The sequence below is a fragment of the Salmo salar genome, chromosome 18 (genome assembly GCF_965601325.2).
Source record: "Salmo salar chromosome 18, fSalSal1, whole genome shotgun sequence".
Lineage (NCBI taxonomy): Eukaryota > Metazoa > Chordata > Actinopteri > Salmoniformes > Salmonidae > Salmo > Salmo salar.
In genome coordinates this window covers 21,483,659-21,495,857 of record NC_138308.1, presented here as the reverse complement: position 1 = coordinate 21,495,857, position 12,199 = coordinate 21,483,659, and the positions used below count along the sequence as shown (strand labels likewise).

The 12,199-nt window shown below is 40.2% G+C and overlaps 1 protein-coding gene across 6 annotated transcripts in view; it reads right to left on the bottom strand.

Annotated features, from left to right (window-relative positions):
• Nucleotides 1-11,385, bottom strand: part of LOC106577027 (transcription factor COE3) — a 73,501-nt gene extending 62,116 nt beyond the window's left edge. For 2 of the 6 annotated variants that reach the window (XM_014154684.3, XM_045700856.2), the window contains exons 1-6: nt 10,664-11,384; nt 10,252-10,408; nt 9,913-9,976; nt 9,590-9,645; nt 7,832-7,905; nt 6,096-6,164 (exon numbers count right to left, since the gene is read on the bottom strand). In XM_014154684.3, coding sequence (XP_014010159.1) covers nt 6,096-6,164; nt 7,832-7,905; nt 9,590-9,645; nt 9,913-9,976; nt 10,252-10,408; nt 10,664-10,794 — 551 coding nt within the window. In that variant the 5' untranslated portion in view covers nt 10,795-11,384. Of the gene's footprint in view, nt 1-6,095; nt 6,165-7,831; nt 7,906-9,589; nt 9,646-9,912; nt 9,977-10,251; nt 10,409-10,663 lie in introns of all 6 variants that reach the window. The other 4 variants (XM_014154680.3, XM_014154683.3, XM_014154676.3 and 1 more) reach the window with 3 other exon arrangements.
• Nucleotides 11,386-12,199: the final 814 nt, after the last annotated feature.

The window sequence follows — 12,199 nt, the reverse complement described above, 5'->3', positions numbered from 1 at the left end:
AAACTTGACCGAAGCTGGAAAATATAAACTATCAAAATTGTTACAAAACATATCACTCATTTTATAAATCAAAAATATGTGTGTGCGTGCACAGGGGTGCATATGTACACATGCATGTGTGTGTGTGAGTGAGGTCCAGTGTTGCTCTTTGCCCATGTCTTCATCCCATCGTCCCAGCTCTGGCCTTTTTTTCTGTCAACGCAGTGAACCAAGGGAGTAAAATGGGGGAAGAGAGGGGGAGAGAAGGAGAGGGGGAGAGGGCTTGTCTCCATGGACAGATGGACTGCTCTTTCTCAACACATGTGGAACCATGTTTCGTCTTTCAGTGCAGTCAAGCTGGAGCCGAATCCCTCATTTTGTTGGTCCAGACTTATTTCTTGTATAGCACACACCTCTCTCTCTCTCTCTCTCGCTCTCTCTTTAACAAACACACACATCTCCTGCTCTCTCTGCACACATGTTAAAGTCATCACCCCTGCTCAGCACTAGTAAAACACAACATCCCCATCTTCTGTGCTGATGTCAAGTCTTGCCATTAGCTGATGCCCCTGGGGAATCCTACACAAGTGAGGTGGGTCTCCCCCGTGTACACCAGGCACCATGTTACCTTCAGACGCCACTCATGTGAACCCAAACATGAGAGCGTCATTTGGAAAATATAATTTATACTGTGCGTCTTTGTACATGTCTTGACATTTACAAACTGTGATAAAACCGACATGAGGGAGGAGGGAATAAAAAACAGAACAGAATAATTTGAGGTCATGTTTTGCTTAGTGAACAGTATTACCCAATCCTGGATGTTGGAACAGTGGGAAGGAGTTTCTGGCTCCAAGGCAGCAAAGAGGGTCTGGGTTTCATTTTTCGGCAAGTGCAAGCCAACAGAGAGCTGCCAAGTACAGGTTTCACTCTCAACACTTCCTGCATTTCCTAATCTGGCTCAAGAGGAGACACTTTCACTCAAGCATCACTCCAGTCCAGGGTGCAGTGGCCAGTTTCTTCTCTCCTTTCTCACAGGGTGTGAAAAAACTCACATCTGTCAAATAAATTAAACTGAAAACAGCCGTAAATAAAACATGGAGATGGAAATATTGTTGAGGCATGAACATGAAAAGTTTGTGTGTGTGTGTGTGTGTGTGTGTGTGTGTGTGTGTGTGTGTGTGTGTGTGTGTGTGTGTGTGCGTGCGTGCGTGCGTGCGTGCGTGCGTGCGTGCGTGTGTTTCCCCAAAGGCAGCTACTTTAATCGACTGCACTGTTTAGTAAGTCTAAACTGTATGTTCACCATCCCCGAATCAAATCCAATTCCTGTACTGAATTATACAAAGAGTCCATGAGAAACACCTCCAGTATTGAACACAACAACACAACCTGTGCATTGCTCTGCACCTCTGCATTGCATAATTCTCACTTGTGGATGGATGGTGAATTAACACTACATACAGTTTATGGTGCAATAAACTTTGGCAGATGCAGTGAAGACATGTAATTTACTGTAGGTGGTTCATCAATCAATCAATCAATCATAAACAGACCTCTCTTTACAGGTTATCAAAACACTGCCTCTATGAGAACACCCCCCTTTTTTTCATGTGTAATTAAAATGGTCTCTGAAATCCTCTTTGACAGTCCAGGGCTTAGCCAAAAATTTAAATGACATTAAAGGAGACAATGAATTTAATTTTGCTTAATGTCCCCTTTCGCTGATTCTCATTTACATAGCATTTCCAACGCAAAAAGCTGACCTTATAAATACTGGCATTTGTTCAGCTTGGGAGTTAATCACGGTTTTGCAAAACCCAGATGGGAACACACCACCACACCAATTTTCGTATTTGTTGGTAGAGAGAAGAGAAACCACATATGAGATGGTCCGACCCGGGAGTCTTTTGTTGCTGACAAACAACTCCACAAAAGTGCACTGCACTCTGGGATATGACCTCGTAGGTGTTCCACAAATGAACAATAACGCACAGTAATTTAGAAAATACAGCGCACTAATGAGCGACATAGTGCAAAATTTGCATTAGGCCAAAAAAGTAATTGCATTAACATGTGAACAGGTGTGGAGGCCTTTATAAATGAGCTAAATTAATAAAACCCTTCCACAGCACAACCATGTGTGCTGATGACTGAAAAAATAAAAATAATAAGTCAATGTCATGAATTATTCAGTGGCTGAGCGGCCTCCAGAGGTCAGCGCTCTTTGACCTTTGTGACAGGAAGTGAAAGGGAGTGCGGTTGAAGCTGGAATAAGCGGAGCTGACATGATTTGGTCTGGTCCACAGTCCTCCTTTCTGGATGGGAGCGTAAATTGACACGGATGTTAAGCTGTGTGAACATACATTAGATTCAAAATTCATGTATGGGCAGCCAGAGCTCTGAAAACACACTCCCTCCTCTGCTATCCTCACCTAATCTGCTGCATCTCCTCTGTGATACACACAACCTTTGAACTTTGACAGAGAGAATGAGTCATTTTCTCTCTTTTTTTCCAACAGCATGTTCCTCTTTCTTATTACAAAATCCGCGCGTAAGCCTGGACCATGTACATAATCTTTCACACAGGAGAAGACAAAGTCAATATGCAGGAGAGTGAAGACCGATACCAGGGCAGGAGAGTCATCACAAATTGAGTTATGTTTGGCACACGCAGCTCTACACATACTTTAAATGGGGAAACCAGCTAATCAGATATTGGGCACCTCATCACTATAACTCTCGATACTCAAATTACTGCCTGGATGAGCCCACCCCCTCACTCACTTTAAGGCGCCACTAGCTTATAGATGTGACATCCGTTCCACCACTGACTTCCTAACGGGAAGATATGGATTATCACCAACTGCGAAGTACTGTAGTCATAGCAATAGTGATACAATTATTGACCAAATTCAGTCAGCGTCTTTTTGTTTCTGCAAGGGCCAACATAGTTTGCAACATTCTCATTTCCTGATTAGAAGAGAGAAAAATTATGTATGCAAAGACACACAGAACACAATAGACTTTGAATGTACAGTCTGAGCAGAAAACGGCCAGCCTTTACCCAGCAGTTTAGAGTTTCCCTTCACACACACACAATAGTTACTTTCTTTCCCCATAAAACAAATATGAATAATGCAATGACATCAAAAGTCACTTGAAATATATTTTCCAAAACCAAAAATATTGTATTTTCAGCTGTTTGAAGCTGGTGTAAAAACCGAAACAAAAAAAACGGGATGCATTGAAACAGCGCACATAGAACCGATCTACTGCTTCTTAGACTTGCTTTCAATGAAAATGACAGATCTATACCACACATTTCTATGTGAATTTGGTCAGGTCGCCCAAAAAGTTACATATTGCAGCTTTAAAGATCCACCAGCATTGAAACTCTGTGACAGCTGTTAGGCTTAAATCTAACAAACTTTTTTTAAAGAATTCTTTCCTTTCAAAAAAATTACTGAAAATCTGCATCGAACTGGGAGAGAAAATGGGGTAAACAGATGTCTGGCTTGACCACAGGAAAATAGGACACATTTGGAATGATAAGTTTCCCAAACTCAGTCGGATATGCCAGATCCATGGGAACGCCAGTTAATATCTTGCTACATGCCAGCTAGCTGTGTATGCTTTCCCCTCTTACCATCTGGGAAAATGTAACAGCAAGGCAACACCGTCCATGATTCACTCCAAATCTGTTTCTTAACGGTTGGGCAATGCTACTGTTTCTCTAGGAAATGTGTCTGAGCTGAACTAGATGTTTTATACTGTAACGTAGGCAGACACCTAAGACATGACTGATTTAACAATCAGACCTCTCTCCTGATTTTCACACACTAAACTCTCAGGTCTCTTCAATTGAAAGTAATCACTTTTAGCCAGAAGCAACTGCAGCACAGGTGCTACTCACAATTTGCATGAGAAACTAAGAGATGTAACAAGAGAGTTTAACACAATGAGGCGTCATAAAATCTCACTTATATGTTCACTGAAAATTACTATGTCAGGATGGTAAACTGGGTGACGTGCATGCAGCACAGTACACTTCAGTAATTTTGTGTAAACATCCAAAACTCCAGAACTAGCCTTTCTGCCTCCCCCCTTTAGTCAGTGTGAAGTCAATGGGAAGTAGTGTGGGTCCGGGAGGGTGAACTGATCTGCTCATAGTTATGGAATGGAGACAATGGGAGGGTCTAATGAGGAACATATGCTTTTGTGATTCAACAGACCGGCTCATTGTGTGAGGAAAAGGATACTCTAGTCCCATTCACTCCTGCCACAATGAAAATCTGAGCCTTTTTTCTGAGCTGGTTGAGTTTACAATATCCATCCGCTTCTCCTTTTTTCCTCTTTGACGGTAATTCTCCATGCTTTCATTTTGGCTATTGTACTTATGTTACATGTTTTATTGCACAGAATTAAGAATAATAGAGTGTGAAACTCAACGCAATGAAAGTGGCGAGCAGGGTTGGAAAGGTTTCTTTCGAAATGTAATCCGTTACAGGTACTAGTTACTTGTCCAAAATTTTCATGCGTAACATAACTTTTGGATTAGCCAAACTCAGTAACGTAATCTGATTACTTTCAGTTACTTTTGGATTACATTCTCCTTAAGAGGCATTAGAAGAAGACAAAAAGGATCCATCAGACGCATTTGGTGTGTCATCATAGTGGTCTCTGACTTGTGGTCAGACTCAATCAGGGAGAATAAACTTAAACTTGTACCTTGTTTCAGTGCTAAATTGAATGTCGTTAAAAAAACAAAAAGTTGTTTTAATGTATTTTGTTCAGCAAACATCCTTTCTGAATTTAAAATGAATCCTAGAAGTAATCATCTAGTTTTTCAAAAGTATCTGTAATCTGATTACAATATTTTTGATGGTAACGTAACTGATTACAGTCAACAAAGAAATTGTAATCAGACTACATGTAACTGGTTTCATCTAATCAGTTACTCGCCAACCCTGGCGGCGAGGCAGTACTACAAAGCAAACTTAAAAGAAGTGGAAATAAGTGAGATGTTTATCTGTCATACTTTAGGTTTTTGTGTGAATATTTCATCCAATAAATACTAATAGATTACACAATCAGCTTCATAAAGGACATGATGAGAGCCCTTTATATATTTATTTGAATTATAAGTGTTGCCTTGAGCTGCTCGATATAAATCACATACATAATGGCCGCAACGTAATGTTACATCCAGTCCTACATAATAGAGGAACACCAGCTCTCCTAGTAGAGAGAGAGAGGTGTCTAGAGAAGCAGTAGCTGTGGTAATCCAGCCAGGCAGGCATCCTGGGCAGCCCCTACTTCCTGATACATGAGAAGCTTCTGGAGTGGCGGCAACAGCTGCTCAGCCCTATTTGATTACTAATAAGAGAGTTGTCCCCTCTGTCAGATACCAGGCATTCTCCGCTAAACAAACAGTGATTCCGGCTAGTCAAACATTAGCATTGCTGTCTCTCCGCACTCCATGGTGAGAGTTACACGGGCTCAATGCTGAGGACATTCCCTCCTAAAGACACCGGGGCACGCACATACGCACGCATATTCCTTTTTCAGCCGTGAGATAGAGGATTCTGAATAACAGAAATACTTGATGGAAGGAATGTAAGTAGCCAACATGCAGTTTATGTTCACTGAATATGTTATCTGAATATCCAAAATCGGTAATATATTTTGACATACTGTAAACCTAAAGGTTACGATAAAAATCACTGCCACAAACTCCTATTATATCACAACAGAGCCATAACCACCTTTACTCACAACTGTAGCACTGGATAATGGCCACTTCAATAGACAAGAAAATGGATGAGATTCAAAAATTATGATAAACCCCTCGCTAATTAGACGAATACCAGGCGTGATGCACCTGTGATTGAACGCCCCTCTCCAGGTGGTGACCGCCCCTCTGAACGCAAAGGAAAGACCTCCCTCACCTGCTCACAGAGCAATCAGCCACAGTTCCCGTAGAGTTGACCAGAAGGTTAGAGTCAACCCACCTGGGCACCCAAACACTGGGGAGTTCTCACTCACTTCCCAACAGAGCTGAATCTAACACAGATCACAATCACAGCAGTATGAAGGAGACATGGAGCAGGGCCTACCTGTCGATGATCACAGGGTCTGACGGAGTCTCGTTCCTGTTGCCACAGCTCTTCTTATCACAACACCGACTAGGGGAAGAAAGAGTGTGTTTGAGATCACCACAGTGGTTGTTACTGTTTATAAGACCATAGAGTAAATATTAGATCCTTCAAAATGTATGCCGCCTTCTGAGGCAAAACGTCATTGTGTTAAATTCAAACACAAAAAAAAGAATAGAGGAGTAGAGTACACTAAATCTATCCTGTCATGGATTCTGATGGATAATTAAAATGGCAAAAAAACACATTTTGTGGTACAGCGTTTGACTTAGCGCTGGAAAAGAGGGAAAGGAAAGTAGAAGGGGGATTGGGCCAGGAGGCAGGGGAGTCACTTTTCACAGCTTCAGCTTTTGTTTACCTCTAATTGCCAAGCTGCTATTTCTGGGGGAGATGCAAGATGCCACCCTCAACCAATATTTCTGCGGGGCATTTATCAATTATGGACTCAAAAGCACTAATCTATCCTCCACCACATGTTTCCACCATCTTTTCTCTAAACCTATAGTATACCTCCAGTTCTTTGATTGGAGATTTAATTAAACCTGAAATCAAACACAAATATACTGCTGCTTACCATTTGAAATGAAAATGTATACTTGCATAATGGCCACAGGTCTAAATGAGATTGATTAACACCATATGGCAAGGGAAGAAAGATAATGCATTTTAAAAGCTACTGTGAGTCCATTGAGTCCATTCTATCATTCAAATCACATGATGTGTATTTTCCACAACATGCAGACAGGGATGGGTTGAGTGTATTTCACTCTAATACTGCATATTAGTGCAACAATCTACTTAATGTTTTACCAGAGCAAAAAAGATCAGAAGAATAGTCTCATGGAGCAGGCCTATAGGCTACTTATAACCTCATGGCCTCTTTAATGATGATAGCCTTCAGTAAGTCTTATTACGTTTTACAGACACACTTATGCACAGCGAATTACAGGAGCAATTAGGGTTAAGTGCCTTGCTCAAGGGCACATCCACAGATGTTTCACCTAGTCGTCTCCGGGATTTGAACCAGCGACCTTTCGGTTATTGGCTCAACGCTGTGGGCTACCTGCGTCCCACTACAGAATGCACTTTCTCTTTGACACTGACAGTAAAATGATATCTAGAGCGCACCACGCGTCACAAATAAGTGATAGATGCGTGTATAAAATGTTGTATGAGTGACGAGTTTAAAAAAGTAAAATGTTTTAAGGATAACCATTCTCAGTTCTCGGTCCGTGCACTTGCTGTCAAAAAAATTTAACAATGCGCCGGTGCAACAAAAGAAAGGTTAACCGAGAGTATCCGAATTCAGTAACTTCTCACAAAGCTCACGCTGAGCTCAACAATAACAACAAAATACGTTTTTCCTTTTAGTATCAATGACACCGTTGAATAGCAGAGGAACATGACACGTGAGACCTTGAGATTTGCGTGGTTAAATGACGCTAAAAAGCTCGCTGGTCACTGATGATAGGTGGGATCAACCAAGATTTGACTCCATGTTTTGAGGCGCAGACTCACTGGCATCAGACTAATAGATTCACTAAGAGGCCCTGTAGGCTACAACTAGCCGGGTACCAGTCTGTTTGTATTCCACTCCTTGTAGGCCTACTCCGTGTCATATGCCAATACAATAAACAAGTATGGGAATAAAATATATAAATGTATAACTGTTTGTGGAGAACAAAAGCAACACTTACCTGCACATAATTTCGTGTGTAAGAAGACATCTGCACATTTCAGGGTTTTTGTCTTGACCCTCATATATAATCGCCTTTGGAAAAAAATTAAGACACAAATGTGTAGTCTACATTAAATATCTGAATACATGAGCCACTGTATATAATCAACTTTACAGTAGCCTAAATATAAACGGCATTATGTTTAATAAAACGGAATAATAATAAAAAATGGAGTCCAAAAAACAACTAGGCTATATTGTTATTGGTGGGAAAAAAACAAGTGTAATGTTGCAAAGGCACGAAAATGATAACATGTTACAATGTCTGTCAAATGATAATAGCAGATAATAATACGTATTATTATTGTAAGTATTATATTATTATATTTTTCTAATAACACATTAGCCTATGTGAATAAGCTTTTTATGGGAAGTTTCAATGAAGTGTCATCAATATGGTTATAATCTGTGGATATTTGGGGGAAAGTGTTAATGGGCAATCTGTTGTTTATTTTGAGCTGCTAACAATGATCTTTCCGTGGATAAAAAGCGGTGTCTGGCGGTGCGGTTGAGTAATTTTTAAGCATTGGCTGAAACAGATGGTGTGCAGCTATCAGTTGAGCCGCTCTCGCTCCCTCGCTTCCTCCCTCGGTTCCTCCCTCCCTCTATTCTGAAGAGAGGCACTTTGCTCCCCTTTAGTGAACTAGGCTACCTGGCATATTATACGGCACTGTAACTTGCCATATTTTCAGTATAGCACTTACTTATTAAATGAAGACATTTTTAATTAAAAGTGGGGCCTATATGATTAGGAGGAAAAAAATACACAATTACACTCTGAAATGTTAACGTCATATTCTTACTGGGATTGAACCCCACTTTACTTTTTTGATGGCTCTGTTTTTATTTGTTGAGCACTGTGCGATTATCTATATTGATTTGATTTATGTCGCTATTTGCAGCTGCAGAAACAGAGAAATCCATAAACTGCTTGTTCGGCGTCATTGATTCGGATCATTCGCAGAGGAATTTTCCCTCTGAGTGGTGGAAGCTTTAACGGCTCTATTCAGATGATCTGCTGTAACCCTCGGTAAATTAGTAGTAATAACAACCATCATGGTTGAAAAATATCAGATAAGGCCTCTTACAGATGTGTAGTTACCTTAATGTAAGGAGATTAGGGGTGTAATTTCGAGAATTCTTATAAGAATGGAAATGCTTTAGCTATACGAGCTATTTCAGAATCTCTTTCCAAACATTAGGCCTAGTTATGTTTAGCCTAATATGGGTCAAGCCTAGCAACATGCCTAAAGGTCACAGATTAGAATAAGGGACTCAACAAGTAAACATGACTTGGGCACTACTTGTAACTCCAAAACAATAAAATAGCCTACTTTATTACACAATAGCCTATGATATCTCATATGTAAACATAAAACGTTTATGTATTATTCAATTGATACACTTTATCCGTATAGGCAGAAAGCACCTGCATTACAAACCATCAATTTATATTGTATAGGCACACAATTGTAGGCTAAGCTTATGGTAACTTAGTGCTTGATTAATTCTTACTTAAGAGTTGCGCAAAAACATGCTATATGTCTACACGCTGTCTATAATGCAATTTCAGTCAATGCATGATTGCATAAAGAAAACGCTCTCGTGAATAGGCCTAGCCTATAGTATGCATGCGTGAAGAATGCAGGTGAAGTTTAGAAGCAATGTCTCTAGCGTAAGCAAGCTGTATGAATATATGAGTAACAGTAGCTTATACCTGCTTCGTCATGGAATCGATTAACCGTATGAAAATATCCTGTTCTGTTCTGACGCCTGGGGGAACAAATATACCAAGTTAAGACAGAGGTAGGGCTGTATAGGCTATGAGATGTACATTTGATGACCAAAAAAAATATTTGTTTGTTTTTAACCGAGACAATTTCTAAAACTATAATTTTCATAATATATAATTTTACTGTAAATATAAATAATTATTTAGCAAATACATTAATTGTAAATTATTATTATGCTTATTGTTATTATTTATAGCCTTGATCTTTTGGGTGATACTGAATTGATGAAAATAATTGTTTCACTCACCATTGCTGTACAACAACTGTACTTTGTAAATGATCCCATTGTTCGTTTTTTCACCGTTTGGTTCCTGAAAACAATCAACAATGAGATGATGGTGAGTTGAAAATAAAGCATCTATCTATATATCTAACTGTCTGATATTTCATCATTTAAAATGTATAATTTGTCAAAAACAAGATTTAGCTCTGACAACCACTCTTCTGTCATCGACGAATGGGGTTAAAAACGTCGATATTGCACGTGACCTGCCTTACTGACCCACACACATCTCTAAATACATCAAGTTAATTTCAAAGTACAGATTATGAAATTCAATAAATTATATTCTCATGAAGCGCTTACTTTATCTTTCTCCACAAAGTCCACATAAGCTGTCCTTTCAATCTCAACGGGTTGACCCTGTCTGTCGTACAGTGCCAGGACGAAATGGAAAAAATTGGATTTTCTGAGGTTGGAAGGCGGCTGCTTTTCATAGTGTGCCCGCGCCAAGCCAACACCGCTGCGGGGAGAAAACAAGAGACCATATCGGTTAAGTATCACACACGGGGGATAGATGATGGAGCTGATGAAAACAGTGAATACGTAGAAGCACGTTAGAGTACGAGAGATTTCTTGATTTGTTACAATAAGGGTAATATGATGTAATGAAAGAGAGGAGAGTCGAAGGGGGGCATTGGGAGACCGTAATTGATACAGGGTAGTGAGGGTCGATATGAAAAATGCGTGAGAAAATCAGATGATTTGGCATGCGTACCTTTGGGCGGCTGTGTTCGCATCAACCACCCCAGCTGTGTGCATCCATGAGCGGACTGAATTCAGCCCACCCAGCGGTTCCTCCTTCATCGTTGTCCCACCCCGCGATATAGTTTCCTGAATCCCGAACATTTAGAACAATTTACGTGCAATGAGCCTCCTGTGAAATTGGGTAAATAAACGTCCAAAAGTGTTATCCTTGAGGGTTTACGGGATGTCGTAAGTGCGGTATCAGCCTTGCAAGGTGAAAAAACCCGGTCCTCAGGTCTCGCCTCCCTCTTCAGTCCGTCCTGGGTTGCAGCGATGTGAACAATTCTCAAAGTACTCTACTTAGTTGGTGTGGTATCCACAGACCGGAAAAGTGACTTGTTCAACAGACTATGATTTTTTTAGGCTATTGTTCCTTCTTTTTGTTATGCTTATTGACAAAAAAATCGATAGTTGTTGTTTGTGTGTGGATGATGCTCTCAAAGTAGCGACATCCCTGAAGCACCACATCCAAAACCTTCAGGACACTTGAATAAACCACTCCTGAAATGGAAAGGTGCTGCTTCACCAAAAGACAAACACACGCAGAAGCTGATCACCGTGGAGGTGTTCCCGGTACGCAGGAGAGGTGGATAAGGGGCCTTTCGCGTCGTGCAGGATGGATGGGAACATGCAAAACTAAGCCCTCTTTCCCCGAGGACTGAAATCTTTCCCGGGAGCCAAAACTCTAAACCCACGGGAGAGGCTCAGTCAGAATATGACGCTCATGGGGCGTAGCTTTTACCATATATGGAGCTCTGACGGTTCCTGTCATGCTTTGGCGCTATACTATACGAGTATAGCCTAGAAGCAACCTGAGAACACTCGCTCTACTTTCCTCTTGCAATGTGGTGAGTTGATTTTTTTTTCCAATGATATGAATCCAACGAGGTGTGACCGTCACACAACATCCATTCACTATATTAAAAAGCTATTCCTGTAATGGTCATTTGTCTATTGTGAACGCTTGCTTAAATTATGGTACATTATATTTTTCAGAAGATTTGTAATTAAGCATTTTCATGTTTTAATTAGGTTATTTAATTGGGAGTATTATGACACATACGATTGACATGGCCGGCAGTGAATTCACTAATGTGTGCTAAGCTAACGAAAATATTTAATAGGCCCATATGTTAGGCCTACATAAGTCATGTTTTAGATTAAAATATTGAAATTCGTGTCATATCTTTGTTTAATCTCAAATGTAGCCTATATTTAATCGAAAACGACATCGACTAAGAATCTCGAATAAGGCCGAGTAGGTAAACTGACTGTGTTTTAATTAATCTACTGCGACGCAGATATTAAAAGTTTTTATCAAACAAAATGACAAGAATAATGAAAGTGGATAATGAGTTTTGGAAATTACCAGCACTCATTTAGGGTATGTTCCAAATTATATTATGAATCAGGAAAACATAATGAGTGCAATTTCATTCCATTTATATTCCCTGACCTCTAATGTAAACAAGATCCGGATTGCCTTGTATTAAACACTATCGGGAAC